Source organism: Apodemus sylvaticus, chromosome 8 (assembly GCF_947179515.1).
Source record: "Apodemus sylvaticus chromosome 8, mApoSyl1.1, whole genome shotgun sequence".
In the NCBI taxonomy this organism is placed as follows: Eukaryota; Metazoa; Chordata; class Mammalia; order Rodentia; family Muridae; genus Apodemus; species Apodemus sylvaticus.
The window spans coordinates 29,818,818-29,837,229 of record NC_067479.1 but is presented as its reverse complement, the minus strand read 5'-3'; the positions used below and the strand labels follow the sequence as shown (position 1 = coordinate 29,837,229).

Below are 18,412 nucleotides of genomic sequence, written 5' to 3'. Positions count from 1 at the left end.
TTGTAGAGGCTAGTGTTCTCATGCTAATTATGCTAGCCAAAAACTTGTTTGCAGTATCCTGCACATGGAGCTAAAAGAAGCCTGTCCCTAGTTGGTTTTTGACTGATAAATCAAGTCAATGGAGGTAGGACTTGTAGGATTCCTGGGAATGGATTGAGGAAAGGGGAAGAGGGGATTCTGCATGACAAGGGCATAGGAGAAGATTCACTTGTGAAAGGTGCAGGAGGGCAAGATAGCCAACATGTAGGTGCAGGTAGAAAGTTGCCCCAGGAGGGCTGCCTAGTAGGGTCCAGGGCAGTAATGATAAAATATAGATTTAGTAAGTATTAACTCAGGTATATCGGATAGGAGTGTGAGTTAGGGAGTGGTTCAGTCATTGAGCTGCTTAAGGTATTTAAAATATAATGCTGTGTATTCGTGCCTTTTTCGGGAATCCAGAACATTGGGGCGGTTGCAATAAGTATGCATATGCACCCATTGGGAAGTATAGAGCAGATTAACACAATCTTTCATAATGTAGATTAGCATAATACCAAAACAGCAACACAGGTTCAGTTTCCCGCAGCCTTCCTGAAGCCTGTTATCATCTGCAATTACAGTTCCAGGCGGCCTTGTGCCATCCTTACCTTTCTCAACACTATGTAAGCAGAAGGTGTGAATACATACACATAGACAGACCAAACAACAATATAAATAAAATAAAATTAATAAGTATTTAAAAAGTTAAAAATATAAAAATAAGGCATACAGTTAAGAGGACATTTATAATCTTTATAATTCTGACAATAGCATTACCATAGAATGAAAATTGTTGAAAGCCAACCAAATTTTAAACTATTTCGAGAATATTTGTTGATTGCTATGTATGTCACTTATATATTTGAATTACAAAAACATTTTTGAAAGTTCACTTTATAAAATGCATAACAAATGTTGTCTATTTTAAAATATTGCCTTGAAAAAAATTACAAGTGTGTATACCAGACAGGCATAAGAACTGTTGAGGTGGGTATGCTCAAACTCTGCTATCTCAGAGACCTGAGACAGCAGGAGTGGAACCGCCTTCTTCTCACTTTCTCTGAAAAATTAACCACAATGCCCAATCGAGAGGTCCTCAGACAGTCAGTCACATAATGCAGCACCTAGAATGCCTCTCCATGCTAACAGAGCATCTCAGTAACCTTAGCCTTCAGCTGATGACCTTCCCTTCCTGGATATTCTCATGCCCTTCCCCCAGATTTTATAATCACTGGTACATCCCAAAAGTGTATGTATTCACATTGAGAACCAGTAAAGAACCAGGAACCAACTAAGATCATCTCAGAGAGCTGCTTTATTAGAGATGGCCAACTGGAAGGCTTTGCATAGATGAGAATACAGAAGAAGGCTTTTTTTCTTCTTCCACAAATGAAGCACTCAGCACTGGCTCGCTATTGGATTGGATCCTGTTCATCTGGAGTGTTACTTTCCCCTTCAGGTCTAGAATGCAATGGTATTCTCAGGCCATGAAAGGGGATGGGGATGCTCTGCTGCCTGGTCTTCCTGACTTCCTTTCTAGGCATTTGTTGGAGGTGCCCATATATGCCAAGTTTGGTCTGAGATACAGCAGTGCTCTGTTACCCTGAAGGGGGCTTCACCTTTGCCTACTCTGTGAACTGGTATATTGGCAGTACCCAAACACAGCTGGCTAAGAGAGGCTGAAACAGGGTCCTACATCAATGACACAAATAAATATTGTACACTACCCATTACAGCTGCAAGATTGAGCTGCCCCATATATAATCTTGTATGATAGATTTTTTTTGAAAGAAGATACTGTTTTATCAACACTTAGAATCCTACATAGTCAAGACCCATATGTCAATATTGACTATAAAAATGACATCATAAAATTAACAAAATGCCACTATTATTATTTACCTTGAGATTTTAAAATATCATGTCATAATAACAGTCAAAATTGAAAATATATTAATCATATGATACATTTTAATCATCAAATAATTATTGAAAGCCATCATAACAGCTACTGTATCATTTGATAGTAGAATGGAATAATCGACTATTTAACATTAAATCTTCTTACCATGGTGTAGCTGTGTGCTACCTTCATTAACTCAATACATCCTTGAGCATCTGCAAATGCCCGTATTCCTAAACAGTTGGATGGATGCAGAAGTTTCATGAGGAAGTGACAACACACTTCAACCACTTGTGGGAGCTGGAGAAGGCATGCAGCTGCAAGAAGGTTTTCAATAGTATCTTCTTTTAATTCCAAGCAACCTAAAGTGCAACCAAGAAAAACATATGTAACTTGTTTTTTTAGCATTTCTAAATGCTAGTTGATAATGTAGTCACTAGCTGAGTCTTTTCCTCACTGAAGTTGGAATGTCTGAATGTCCTGATAAGGTACAGTCTTGTACAGGCAGCATAGTAACTCTGGATTGATATGTGAAACAGTATGTGAACAATTAACGTTCTTTATGAGGTATTTTAATCATTTTTCTCTAAGGATTGATGATATTTTATCTAATATATGGAAGATATTTGAAGTTCTTGTCATTGGGCTGTCAACTAAAGGGATCTAACACACTTAACCCGTCCTTCATCCATGTATGCCCTCTTCTCCTAGCTGTTGAAAATGGTAAGTGAACCCACCTAGATGGGATATATATGAAATACAAGACAGACATCTACCATGAATCAAAACATGGGCAGTATGATACACATTGGAATCTCCATCTTAAAAAATGTTATCAATTATCACATCTAATAAAATAAATAATTAAATATGCATCTATGACAATTCATGAAATATATACCTATATTTATAAAAATAATTTTAAAATAGAGAAAATAGTAAGGACATCTTGAAATCTATAAAAATGTACTAATAATTGAGTCTAGTGTTCTAAAAATAAATTCTAAGTCAAACTTTAAAGTTGCATGCACTTCTAAAAACTGTCAGTATATAATATCTTTGGAGAAATATTTTCTAAATTATTTAATAAAATCAAAAAGTGGAAGCATATTTTCTAAACAAAGATGTTCAAATCAGATAAATGTTGATATGATTTGAAATAGCAAAGAGATAAATATCTTTAATTTTACATTCTCCCAGTAGAATTGGTACACAATCAATAAGTACAGCAGGCTTGGCTAGCTGTTTGTGAGAAGTACTTTCCAGAATTATTCTTGGCTGGAGTCACAGAACTTTGGCTCACAGGAATAGAAACTACTGAACTTTCACACATAGGCAGAATACACATTTCCTTCTGCATGTCTGGAACATTTGTACATTGTCATTAGAGGTTGCCTAGGTGACCAGACTCTAGTATAAAATTTCTAGCTACTGAGTAAGTGATGATCCTGAATTGATACTGAGACCTTAAGGCTTAAACTGGATGAGAGCTTCAGGGAGTGTGCTCCTCAAGGCCTCTGAATTTATCTGATGGGTCTTTGTTTCTTTCTCAGTGTGCTTTATATTCTTGTTCTCATAATAAATTATGGGCATTGATTGGTGCAACAATAAGCAAGATCTGTTAAGTTATCTCATGAGACACTGTATTTTGGAAATTTCCACCTATAATATTCTGACCATAAAAGTTGGAGTTTTGAGCTTAAAAGACAATGTGTTAGTGATCCATTAATCACAAATTTAAATTAATATGCATTCTAATTAAAGTCAACATTCTAGAAACAGTTTAATGGAAATGTAACATGTAAATCTATTATTGTTATGGGTATATAATGAGCCCAGACAATCCAAAAAATTAAAAAAACAGCAACATACAAATAAAAAACACTTATAGACTTAGTACAAAGCAAGTATAAATAAAATGAATAAGATGACTCCTAACAAAAACAAACAGAACAAAGGAAATGAACAAAATATCTGTAAATAAGACATATAAAATCACATAAAATTAAATAGGAAGCAATGGAAAAAAGTAAATTGAAAGGAAGACTGGACAAGTCAAATAATCCTGAACAAACAATGTAGTGCACTTCATAAACCTTGTATAAAATTTACTCAAGAAAGATTATAGGCATAAAAGTTAAACCCTGATTATAAATCTTCTTTGAAAATAAGAGAAAATCCTTGTGACCTTAAGTCAATGAAATATGTTAGATAAATATCAAAGTATAATCTTATAAGAACAGAATAATTTGACTACATGAAATTCATTTCAAGAGACATGATCTGAGAAGCAAAGAGGTGAGCCTAGTATTTGGAAGGTCCCTACAAATCATATATCTGATAAATGATTGTCCAGATTGTACTAAGATCTCATATATCCAATAATCAGAATAAAACAGTACAAAGGCTTTTAAGTTTCCTTTTTGCAGATGTGCTAGGGATCACTATGGCCCTAAAGGACAAAGATGACAAAGTCAGTCTACAACAGAACTGAACCAGGAAACCCATTACCTCTAAAGTGACTGTGCTTCCTATACAATAGGGCCCAGGAGTCCGGTGTGTAGGAAGTAAAAAGTTTCCGAAAGTGCATAATTTCAGAGACAAAAGCTCATGAGGAAACCTAGAGTGGAGGAAGGTGACCACCTGGACAGTCTGAGCATAAATTAACTATTTGTGGAGTGAAATTAACTCCATATGGTAGCATGAGATAATTTTATAAGAAATAAAAGATAAGGGCCTCAAAGAAACAAAGGAATTACATGTATTGAAATGATCTCAGGATAGCAAAAAAGTACACACAATAAAATAACCGCTGAATATGACAATGAGAACAATAAACACAGATGAAAGTGAATGGCATCAAGGAAGAGAAATATAAAGAGCAATAAAGGTTCATGGAGAATTAATTAAAAGACACTAACATCTACTTCGTAACAGTTGACTAAAAGAAAGAAAGAAAGAAAGAAAGGAAAAAGAAAAGAAAGGAAGGAAGGAAGAATGACACAAGTGAATGTCAGAGAACTTCCCCACTTATAAGTCTTTTTTATTTTTATTTTTTATTTTTATTAAAAATACTTAACTGGCAATAAAATTAGTAAATTCCCTAACTCAAGAAATGGAGGTGTTTTGCTAACCAAATGAGCACGAGCAAACTCTCTCATTAGTCTGTCACAGTCACTTCTGGTGTCTATCCCTGGAGTCCAGTAGGTCATCTTTCAGTGACTTTCTTTTCTCTTCCTCCTCCTCCCCTCCTCCTCCCCTCCTCCTCCTCCTTCTCCTCCTCCTCCTCCTCCTCCTCCTCCTCCTCCTCCTCCCCCTCCCCCTCCTCCTCCTCCTCCTCTTCTATTTGCCAAGCAAAAGAATTTTCAATAGCTTTTCTCTTTTAAAACATCAGGATTTTGCCTGGCTGGCTCCCTGGGGTCTGTAGTAGAGGCTGCTGGTCTTGCTATGGGGTTGCCCTTCCATTCAGCTTTGTCAATACTTCCTGTAATTCATCCAGAGGGGTCCTCAGTCCAATGGTTGGGTGTGTATCTGCATCTGTCTCAGTCTGCTGCTGGTAGGGCCCCTCAGAGGACAGCCCTGCTAGGCTCCTGTTTATGTGCACACCATAGCATAAGGGTGTCAGGTTCTGGCGCTACTCCCCACCATGAGATGGATCCTAAATTGGACAGCTCATTTGATGATGACTGCCTTTCTATCAGTCTCTTCTTTTTTGTTCCTGCTGTTGTTTTAGACAGGAACAATTCTGGGTCAGAAATTTCCACTGTGGCTTAGTAACCCTGCCCCTCCACTCGAGGCCCTCCATGTCTATCTACTGGAATGGCTTTTTAAGTACACTTGCTCTATTGTTTTCTGGGTACTGTGTTCTCATTGCTGAATATATTGTCCTGTTTTGTTTTAATTCCAATAATTAGGCAAGAATGTTAAAATATTAAGATTAAATGGTTTGTCGGAAGCTGCATGGTTAACCAGGGGCTGGTCTCACATTTCAGTAGATATTCATTTTTTTTACATTAGATATATTCCTTATTTACATTTCAAATGATTTCCCCTTTCCTGGTCCCCCTCTCCCCAGAAAATCCCATAAGCCATCTCCCCTCCACCTGTTCCCCAATCAACCACCTCCTCCTTCCCTGTCCTACTATTCCCCCATACTGCTGCATTGAGCCTTTCCAGAACCAGGGACCTCTCCTCCCTTTGATGTCCAACAAGGCCATCCTCTGCTGCCTATGTAATGGGAGCCATGGGCAGCACCATGTGTACTCTCTGGTTGATGTTTTTGTCCCTGGGAACTGTGGGAACAGTGGGTGGCTCATATTGTTGTTCCTCCTATAGCGCTGCAAACCCCTTCAGCTCCTTGGGTCCTTTCTCTAGCTCCCCCATTGAGGACCCTGTGCTCAATTCAATGGCTGGCTGACTGGTATCTACTGTGTTTGGACTTTTAGTTTTTTCAATTTACAGTTTAAGGCAGAATACTTTTCTCTCTAAGTGAATTACAATATGAAACTCTAAGTAAAAGGACCTGAGTTCTGAACATGAATTAGGAACTTTTTATCTTTATTAAGGGTTGCAGGATTCTCGTGTTTTGTGTAACAGTTTCCTTTGAGATTGAAGCATTGCATCCAGCAGGGAAGCTCCTTAAGCAGAAAGATAAACAATTCAAAGCAGCCGTAGGAAGTCCCTGAAACTGGCCAATTCACAAGACCTGTGCAAACAAGAAAAGCTTTCACACAGAGGAGCTGAGCTGGAAAGAAGTCTCTGAGACCCAACCAGCTGCCTGAAAGAAATAGAAACCAGCTGAGCTGTTGCTACGAATCTCCTATCAGAGTTACTTGGAAAAGACAGTCTCCAGTGTTTTGACTGCTCGCAGGCTGTGTAGGTTTCACAGCAGCTGTTGTAAGCTGGGATGGACCTAGGTGATGCTGCTCTCTTGGAGTCATTTCTGCTCCTGTTAGTGACCCCTTACTCATATCCCTGTAAGTAACTCCATTAAAATGTATTGGCTTGTCAAGTTGAAAAAAGAAAACTGAAAAAAAAAAAAAAAAGAAAAAAAAAGGCAAGAAAAAAATTAAGCAAGAGAGGGTTTTGTTTGCTGGCTTGTTTTTCCAGCTGAGGTGTATGAGTGAAAATTGGTCGATATGATCAACATTTCTGTAGATACTCAACACGATCACCATGAAACAACATGAAACAACATGAAACATGGTTAGCAGCAGAGCTGCTCCTGGGTTTCTGAACCTCCACAGATACCAAGGGAAATGGTTTTGCACTGTGACTTCTTCTAACACTCAGTTATTCTACTAAGATTGAGTTGAGGCTAAATCAAAAAATCTATTATTACACACCAGTAATCGATCATATGCATATTGACAAGCCTTAGAATGAGTGGAACTATATTCAAGAAAACACATCACAATAACAAGGAAGATGTTATTAAAGCATGCAGAAACAAGATTATAATAAATAATGGTGATTAATAGAAAGAAATTTTCCTGAAAAGTAATACGAATTTTGCAAGCCACTAAAACTCTTTAAAAGTTCTCAAAAATATTGTACTTATGCATTTATGTAAAAAAGATATAAACACATGTACAGTTTGGGTTGGAAATAGAGGAAACTTATTTCACAAACAGAACGTTAAAAATGAAGGGTTTTTTTTTTTTTTTTTTTTTTTTTTTTGGTTTGTTTGGTTTTTTGGTTTTTTTGTTTGTTTTTGCTTTTTTGTTGTTTTTTTCTGAGCACTCAGGGAAGTGGCCAGTTCCGGACCTGAACTGTGTTCCTGAAGGGAGATTGTATAATATATTTAAAGGATTGGGGAGCTGCAGTGTCATACAATTATATTTTATATTTTGTATTATTTTGCATTTTGGCATTATGGGTTAAACAAAGGATCCCAGTTGGAGACTTGACCATAGCCAGAGCAACAGGCTTCAAGAGTCCTTAATTCATTCTCCTAGACATTAGGTCTGGAGCTCAGGGTGATAAGGGGACAAAGGAGCAGGTCAGCATTGTGTAATTAATCAGAGTATAATGATCAATTGGATATATATTTTTATAACTTAGATACCTTAGTTCAAATAGCAGTGCTTATAATCTTTACTGGTTAAAAGACAATTAAGAAAACCTTTGCAGAAGTGGGGCAGATGTTCGTTTCTAAGCCTGGGAACATGAACTTGTTTGACCCTGACAACCAGACAAGAGAATATCCTTGAGATGTCTGCACTCCACCCAACTGGACAACAGGAGCTATTCAGATACTGGGAAGTCCTCAGGTTGCCTAGGGCCTGAGACCTTTTGTTTCATCTCTATGATTAAACAAAATCTGAAAACAAAACAATACTACTTAGAATAAGTTGACTTTGCTTGTTCCCAACACATATATTTGCTTAGAAATATATGTAATATATAAAAATGTATGTAACAAAAAATAATAAAAATGGAAGCCATGAACTTTGAGCAAGTAGGGGTTTGTATAGAATGATGGAACAGGGCTGTGGAAAAAAATGTATTTTTATAATCTCAAAGGAGAAGAAAAAGAGGAGAGGGAAGATCAGAAAGAAGAAGAAAAGGAGGAGGAAAAGGAGGAGGAAAGGGTGATAGTGGTGGTGGAGGAGGAGAAGGAGGACGAGGAGCAGGAGGAGGAGGAGGAGAAGAAGGAGGTCAAGGAAAAATCCAAGGAAAGGTCTTGCAGCAAAAATGAGATATTCCAAGCTATATATGTTTTCGGAACAAAAAGTGACAAGACGACACCAAAGGGCATAAGAAAATTTTGGTGTCGATAGATATATTCATTGCTTTGACAGTTGTTACAGTTTTATGGCTGTATACAAACAACTGTCAAATTGAACAAATTATTTACTTAGTATTATACTAATTATTTTTTGAGCTTTTATTTAGACTTTCCAGGCTCCACCTTACTATTTATCCAAGGCTAAAATCAAGTAATTTATCTCCCTATTCCATCTTGAGAGGGGGTAAGACTGCAGTAGTACAGTGAAGTTTATGCAATTTATCTAATAAATACTTATGTATTTTTAAAGGTGACATAATATAAAGATGCAACAATGATACAGTTTCTATGATTCCTGTAAATATTTTATGAATAAATACATGTTATTTTATTAAAACTGGTTAAAAGATCTATGACTTAAACAACTCATATATGAGGTAAATTTATTCATACAACTTTTTAATGTTTTTGAGTGTGTAGCCTATGGTGATCTTTTTCTACAATCCTATACTGAATAATCTTATGGAAAATCATTGTTAATTTTAGTGATGAAATTAAACTATGATCATTACCTGTCTCAAAGAGCTAAAATGTTTTATTCTTTTCAACTTAGAATATATCCAGTGGTAGAGAATATTTTTAGAAGCCAGGAGGCACCAATGGAATAACAGCCAATGTAGAGCCTGAATACACACAAATTGAGCTAGCTCATGCATGATATATTTCTTTATATATCTATAACTTGACCATTTATTTAACATACTTATGTGCTAAAAAGGCAAAACTTGGCCAAGTATTTCACTTCAAAGTTGTCTAAAAATATGTGAATAGGGTTAATGTGGAGAAAATGCAATTTTATGCTGTTATTTAAAGTTTACCTTGGAGGCACAGTATTTCTGAATAGGTTTTGTAAAAGGGAAATTCTATAAGTTAGCACTTAGCTTCTGTTAGAGTTTGAATTATAAATGTTCCCCCACAGGCTTAGGTTTACATTCTTCATTCCCAGCATGTAGCATTATTTTGAAAGCTGAGAGAACATTTAGAAGGTGAGTTGACTTGCAGAGGTAAGTCACTATTGTGCTCTATTGCTGGCTATATTTCACTTTTTTCTCTTTTCTCAGCTTCCTGCTATAGGCCAGGTTCTTTTTTTTTTTAATTTTCTATATTCTTTGTTTGCATTCCAAATGATTATTCCTTTCCCGGTTCCCCCCTCTCCATAAGTCCCATAAGCCCTCTTCCCTCCACCCATTCCCCAATCAACCCCCTCCCACTTCTCTGCCCTGGCAAGCTCCTTTTTATTGGGGAATTGACTCCACTGATGTTAAGAGATATTAAGGAATAGTGTTTATTACTTCCTGTTATTTTTGATGTTATTTTTATGTTTGTGTGGTTATCTTCTTTTGGGTTTGATGAAAGAAGGAGTTCTTAGATTTCTGTCTTCAGAGATTTGAACTTCTTGTCATTAAAACCTTTTCCTTATTTAGTAAGACTTACACCAAGATATTTTATGCTATTTGTGGCTGTTGTAAAAGGTGTTGTTCCCTTAAGTTCTTTCTCAGTCCGTATAAAGGGTAGCTATTAATTTTTTTAGTTAATTGTATATACACTTTACTGAAGTTTTTTATCAGCTGTGAGAGTTCTATTGTAGAATTTTTGGGGTTGCTCATGGATACAATCATATCATCCATAAATAGTGATATCTTGACTTCTTTTTTTTCTGATTTGTAACCCCTTGATCTCTGTGTGTTATCTTATTGCTCTACCTAGAACTTTGAGTACTATATTGAACAATGTGGGAAGAGTGAGCAGCCTTGTCTTTTCCCGGATTTTAGCGGGATTGCTTTGTGCTTTCTTCTTGATATAATTGGATATTGGCTGGTGGTTTGCTTTTTCACATTCTGATGAAATGCAACCCTTAGGATTAATGCTTATTTGGCCAAATAAGCATTTTTCCCTTTAATTTTTTTAGGTATGTCTTCATTAATATTTTTATAAAAGATTGTATAAAATATATGCAAAATTATAAAAGTAGATACTCTGAAGAATCAGTTAGATTGTACATAATGTAAATTTGGTTAATTTTAATGCCTTACTCATTCTTAAAATAATCTTCTAACTCAATTAAGGTCTTTGCCTCTGAAAGATAAAGACTTAATATTCTATAAATCACAGTAGAGTAGGATTTATAAGTGTAAAATAGATTAAAAATATTCAAAATACTAAACTGGAAGCAATGTATATATTTAGAACAACACTAAAAAATGTATCAATTTGAGTATTGGGCTCTTTACATTTCTAAGACACATTTGACTTTCCTGTTCTAGGGACTAACTAGAAGCTAGAATTATTAATTAACACTAGATAATCAATGTTTAATTTTTTTAGTTACACTTCAATTCTAATATAAGATAATGAATAAAAATATAGAAAATACATGAATAGTGAAAATATAAACAAAAATATAAGCAAATCAAAGTTAGCACAGAAAAGTATTTGAAAGGCATTGAGACACTTGATAGAATGACATGTGATTCTGTCTAGCTCTTCTAATATGTAAGGCAGAAAAATATAAAAAGTTATAAAACTCAGAGCAACATTAAGATTAATTCAGTCCAAAGACTTTAATGAATCAAGCTTGCAAGAAGGAAAGGCCTGGGCTAACCCACTACAAATTTAGAAAGTATATATGTGTTGTACTGTTGTTATTGTTAGAACTTTCAAATAAAAGACACATATGTACACTGAATCATCAACCTGTCAAATGTCTTAGATTTTTCAATAACAATAAAACTCCATACAGTGCCTCAAAATATAAAACAAAATTTTATTGTTTTCGGAAATTAGTCTTGTAAAATTCAATTTTACATGAACAGGTAGATTGCTAAACATGTACACAAAAGTGCTAAAACAAATAAGGCTGACTGATTTGCTTGATTATTTTTATTTTTACAGTTAATATACATATTGTTCAAACATTCTAGGAAAATTAACTCAATTTTTAATCAATGGACAATGATAAAGCACAAAACCAGTCTTTGAAGTGTCAGTATGTTATAGTGAGTCTGAGTCTAGAGTTTACTGTCTATTAAATTCTCTAAGATTAAAAAGAGTATTCTGCTAATGTGCTTGCATAATTCATGCTACTTGAATTAAACCAGTTATAAAAATGAAGCAATGATTTACTTTTAATTATCGTAAACAAGTCTGGGGGGAATTTAGTGGGTGAAGTCCAGGAAAAACATACATTTTTTCACATTAAAAGAATATTAAATATCTTAGTGCCTTTGTGCAGATATTTATTTCACTGAAATGTTGATAGTAAGCATAAACTTTCTTAACATTCCCTATTTACGTACAAACATTTTCACTTCACTAGCACAGAAGCATCTTTTACAAACATGTTAACTCTTCTGTATGATTAAAGTTTGCTCTTAGGCAGTTTAATTTCCTAACTCTCTTTTTTAAATTACTACTCTTAGATGGACAGCTTCCTGTATTTGAACTTTGTCCTTATCAGTCATCCACAGGACCTGACACTGTATGGGTAACCTTGCATTTCCACCAACTTTATTTGTTAGAACTCTATTTCCTTAATCATCAATGAGCACAGTTCATTTTCATTGTTGCAGGGATTATGTAGGAGATGAAGTTTCTAGAAGAGAAAAATTTCTAGAAGTGTGAATGAAGACAGTATTTCAGTACAATGATACTATGGACATTCTTTAAAAATGTTATTTTATTTAAATTTTCATCTGTGATTAAAATTTGAGGACTGACATGTATATGTTTGTAGGTACCTGTAAATTATACATCTCTATATAGCAAAAAGGTTCATACAAAAATTATTATGGGTTGTAAGATTCCAACTTAATTAAACATTGGTTCCATTTGCAATTCAGCATGTTGTTATTAAGAGTTTAGCAAAGGGTACAAAATAGTAGATATATAATAAAATAAGGTATTTGAGTATAATTGCAGGAAAGGGGACATCACACATTAACCTGCTCAAACATCATTACTATCTATAAGCCACTATAGTGGCTTATAGTCATGGAGATGATGAACAGTGCTTAGAACAAGCCACTATAGAGCCATTAGGGTGTCAATTTAAGTGACCTATTTTATTTTGAGAGCAAGAGAGGGTTATAAGTCACTCTAATGATCTCCTGTCATAACATACTCTGCAAACCTTAAGTATGATAGAAAATGAAACATTCAGTCTGTGTTCTGCCATTCATATTGTAGTAACAGGCTTATTGCATTATTATTGATCTACCAGATTATATATCTGGTAGATATATACCTGACTGGGCTGCATTTCAATAACATTAGAGGTATTCCATTTATATAAAAAGAATGTTCCAAAATAGTAATTACAGGACCATTTAGATTTATCTCAAGATGAGCTTCTCAATACATTTTTGTAATAACAACTTGTTATTCTTCAAATACTTTTGTAATTTAAGCTTTAAATAGTCTTAGCATCTACAACTACTCATCTGAATAATTTCTAATAGTCAGAGTATGATATCTAAATATCTAATCATCACTAACTAGTTTCTAAGTGATTTAAAATTGGTGTAATGCTATCTTTAATGTTCAAATTTTTCTTCCTTGACTCTATGATATTTTTAGATAATTTATGGGATATTTCCATAACATCTTTTGCATCATTATAACTAATCAAAGATTTTACTGTACATAAAACAGATCCTATCAAAGTTAATATATATGAGTAAGTAAAGCTATAATAGGAGTATTTTACTCCTGTAGAGTAAAATATTTTCCATAATAGTAAGTTTATTTTATCCTGTGCTCCTAAGACTATCAATTATTATATAGTAACTCATATATTTCACATCCTGTTGAACTATTAGCAAATAGCATCCTGTGCATACCACCAGGCTATCCAGTTTCCTGCCAAAGCTATTGTTATCTTTTCATTAAGCAATGGTAAAGCCCTTTTGCTGAATATACAATGTAGATAACACATTGAACATTGATAATTTGAACTAGTACCTACCAAGAACTATCATACCTATTGACTAGTGATCATGGTATTGAAAATCACTCTTTGTGCTACCAGATATGTAGGTAATCAATTGCCCAACTACAAATGATTTATTTATTAGAAGACCTGCCTGTGAGATTCACTGGTGCAATAGTGGCTCAGAGGTTCTAGAAATAACCACGAAATACATGATTGGATTTAAGGCCCACTTTATGATACTGAGCAGCTGGCTGAAACTTCATAGAAGAAAATTCATGGAAGTAGAAGAAATGCAAATATTTCTGTTCTGTTAAATATATGTAGCAATAAAACAACTCTTATCAACATTTTACTATACACGTAGATCAGTGCCTTGCTAAGGAATCACCAGAGAACCTTCCTCCTCTAATATATGAGAACTGATAGAGGAACAAACCTGAGGCAATGTGCAGAGTGAGAGATGTTTGAGTACTCAGGTCAAAGTGGAATAACTTCATTAAATAATTCCCCTCTGGGACCAGGGAACTATAATGAAGTAGAGACAGAAAGATGGTAAGAGAACACAGGGGGTGCATGACATGAAGGAAAGAAGGCCTGTTTTAGACTCGATAAGAATGGCACAGATATGAACACACAGAGAGTCTGGCCCGTTCATAGAGTCTGCACAGGTCTAAGCCAGATGGAATCCCAGTGCTGAAGGAAAGTGGACACAAATGCCCACCACTAACCTAGCAACTATCTCCATTTGAAAACCACTCTTCTTATGTGTTCTAGTGTGTTCTTTGTGTTTGTCCTTTGGTCCTGTTTTGTATGTTTGTTAGGCTATATTTTAATGCTTGCTTTTCAACATTTTATTTTATTATCACTAGTTTTAGTTTTGTGTGTGTATTTGTGTTCTAGTTTTAAAAGGGTTAATACTTTGATTGGGTAGGGAATTAAGGAGACTCTGGGAAAAGACAGGAGGGAAAATATAATCAGCATATATTTATATGAGCAAAACATCTATTTTGAAAAATGAAAATAAAAGTAGAAACAGAAGAAAAGGGGAAAATAGAAAAGTATTTTTGACTTGCATATGAGTTGATTCACTAAAAATCACCAGTATTATAGGCAGAATTTTTAAAGATAAATGGAAAATATAAATAAATGGAAAATTTTAAGGACAAATTTTGAATATCCTTTGTTGTATACTCAACAGAGTGTTATTAACCTTATGACTAACGTAATTGTTTTAATGAATATAAATTGTCTGTTAATATCTCTACTATATTAGGGGCTGTGAGAAGATAATTGTAAGGTATGTTCTCGTAACCAGAGAAACAATTTCTATTTTCATATTTAAGTTACCATCTTATATACAACCAATTCTTTAGTTTTACAAACACACAAATGATAACAAATTTTTATTTCATTTCATTTCATTTCATTTCATATTCTGAGAGGACAGTGTTAGTGAGAGCCAGGCTCACCCTATGACAGGCTATAGACTGGGAGATGATGCCCTTTGGGAGATAATGCCTAAATTTCTTCTTCCTAAAACTGGAAAAATCCAAAACAAGTCAATTCCAAGAAAACACACCTCTCATAGGCAGCCAGTCTGGAATCTGCTCCACCACCTATCCTGAACCAACCTCGAAGGCACCCAGTTAGGAAGCTATAGCACCCAGCTATAGAAGCTGCCCTGCCACCTAGCTTCAACCAAATACAGTTAATCAACAAAAGTCCTCCAAGTCCCCGAGGACCTTAACCAATCAAAAAGGCACCTATATTGGTGATAGAACTAACCAATCAAGGGAAAGAAAGGTAAGCATCACCTACTCCTATAATAACAAGGTTTTAATTGACCGTGAAAAGTCCACACCTGTCTTTTATCCTGAAGATCCCGGCAGGCTGGTTCTCCCCCGAATAAATGAACTTTGCTGTGGCATACTATTTGAGTCTATGGTATCATTCATCACCAGTCACACACATATTCATAAAATATTATATAATATAATTTATATATGCAAAATATTTACAAATATAATATATCACAATTTATGTATAAAATTTTATAAAATATATATTTCATTTTTATATATTCCAATTTCTGATTTTGTTTATAACAGTTTTCTGCATGTACATAGGGTGAGTTTCAATGTCTTTATGTGTTCTTGTGCTATTCCTTTGGCTCTATCTTTTCTGTCATTTTGCCTTATTGTATTCTGTTTTTCCTTTACCTCATTTTATCATTTTTCCATTATTTTTGTATGCTTATTTGTATTCTAATGAAAGAAAGGGTGTTATTTTAATGTGTGGGGAAGTGGAGAAGATCTAGCAAGAGGTCCTTGAGGGGAAAACATAATCAGAATACATTTTATGAGAAAAAAATCTTTTTTTAAAAAACTGGCATAAAAAGAGAAAGGGGAGATTCTTGTGTGTATATATTTTTCCTCATTAAAAACAAACAAAATCTTATTAAGATTATCTTTTCATATATCTTTCCTTAAAGTAACTCATTTTATTTGAGCTGGTAAAACTTCTGAACTTCTTGGCTCATAGCAGATAGAACAAATCATATCATTGCTGTTTATTTACTTCTTGCTGATGTTTTCTATCTTTTGAATCAATTGTTTCTCATTTATGTCCTTAATATAGGAAACAAGTAGGGAAGGTGTTTCCCACACTTTGCAATGCATCAACTTCTGTCAGCAGAATACCACTTAGAAGATAGCGTTTCTTTCTCTATATTTAAGTTTCTCAAACTCCACAATCATTAAAGACTATATTATTCAAAGACAATGGTATATAGGGAGAGGGGTTATAATTAGGAAATAAAGTTGATAAACTTCTAAGACTCTTGGTTTTTTCATATTCTGTACATGGGATTAAAAACTTCAAAGTTGCAGTTATTAAAAAATTTTTTAAAAAGATATTGTGGTAATTTGCCAACAAAGCCTTTGCTGATAGACTGACCAACAAGTTCAAGGCCTGATCAGGACATACTGACCCAACAGTTGTTGGCCAACCAGCATCTTATCTTTCTGTTTGTTTGTTTGTTTGTTTGTGATTGGGTTTCTCTGTATAGCCCTGGCTGTCCTGGAACTCACTCCATAGACCAGGCTGACCTCGAACTCAGAAATCTGCCTGCCTCTGCCTCCCAGAGTGCTGAGATTAAAAGCATGTGCCACCACTGCCTGGTGCATCCTTTCTTAAAATTGGCTAAGAAATGCTTGCTGATAGAAGCCTGATATGGATGTCTCCTGAAAGGCTCTGCTACAGTCTTAAAGAAACAAAAGTGGACCCTTGCAGCCGACCATAAGACTGAGCATGGAATCCCGGACTGAAGGAGCTTAATGGGTTTTCAACCCCATAGGAAGAACAATGTCAACCAACCTGATCCCCCTCTCCCACTGCCCAGAGCTCCCTAGGTCTAAACCACCAACAAAAGAGTAGACATGGCAGGATCTGTAGCTCCAGCTGCATATGCAGCAGAGGATGGGCAGTCCTGTGAAGAGTCGATGCCCCAGCATAGGAGGATGCTAGGGCGGTGAGGCAGAAGTGGATAGGCAGGTGGGGGAATACCTTCACAGAAGTGGGAGCGGCTGCTAGGGGGTTTTCACAGCAGAAACTGGAAAGAGTAGTAACATTTGAAATGTAAATAAATAAAATAACCAATAAAAAATTTAAAAATTGGCCAAATCTAAATTAGATGAGGAAAACCCTCTAAGAGATTAAAAAGACCGCTAGCACTTAAGAGGAATCTAGGATTAGAGTTCAGGGTTTCCGATCTGCTGGGTGGAGGGCCTTCATCTTTCCTTTCTGCCATATGTCTTTCCACACCCCTAGTGTGTGAAGCCTTTCTTCAACTGATGATTCTGTCAGTTTCAATTGACTTTTTCTCTATGGCTATCTGTCATGCTCCAGACTTTGTCTGCCCTTTAATTTCTTAACTGGCAAACAAAATGAACCAGCTCAAGAACCCCTTTGGGTAACAGACAGTGGGGAGGAAAGGGTTAAAGAAAAGATTCACAGAGGCCCTTGGTCCTGGAAATGCTCGATGCTAATGCTGCAGTGTAGGGGAATACCAGGACAGGGAAGCTCAAGAGGGTTGATTGGGGAAGAGGGGCGGGGAGAGGGGTTACGGGATATTTTTGGGGGGAGGCAGACCACCAAGAAAGGGAACAACATTTGAAATGTAAATAAAGAATATATCTAATTTTTAAAAAAGAATCTCAAGTAACAACATTTTACTTTCCTACTTGTTTATTCTTTTGGAAGAATGTAATTATTTTAGGTAGTTTCAAAGTAGTCTTCTAGATTATGGAGATAGCCTGCTAATTAGACACATGCAAAATCTTGTATTCTCTCCTATTTGTAGAAATGAATACTTGCCTTCTCCTGTTGTTATAAGTTTCGCATTGTAGGTAATAAAGCCAAGTCTATTGATATAATTCCTACAAGTTCTGTATTATTACCATGTAAATTCATTGTGAGTCTAGAAAACCTATGTAAACGTACAATGGGAAATACATCAATACCCTAATATAACCGATTATAGGCAGAGGCCCCAGTACAAATATGCTCAGAGGGCAAATCCATAGTATCAGTGCAACTGGGAGGCAGATTTCTATTCTTACCTTCTTCTAAAAGTAGAGCCATATTTGGGTCATTACTCTCAGCAGGAAACCTTGAAACAACATCTAACCTTGTATATCAAGAGAGTGAATGTCTTTGGCCTAGTTTTGCTCTATGCAAAGGTAAGTTTGCCAGGGCATGGAAACTGGATACA

General features: G+C 35.4%; 1 protein-coding gene across 2 annotated transcripts in view; it reads right to left on the bottom strand.

Moving 5' to 3' along the window:
• Positions 1-18,412, bottom strand: part of Klhl1 (kelch like family member 1) — a 441,438-nt gene that overhangs the window by 263,019 nt on the left and 160,007 nt on the right. For both annotated transcript variants that reach the window (XM_052190812.1, XM_052190813.1), the window contains one exon: positions 2,087-2,283. In XM_052190812.1, the coding sequence (XP_052046772.1) occupies positions 2,087-2,283 (197 nt within the window). The remainder of the gene's footprint in view (positions 1-2,086; positions 2,284-18,412) is intronic.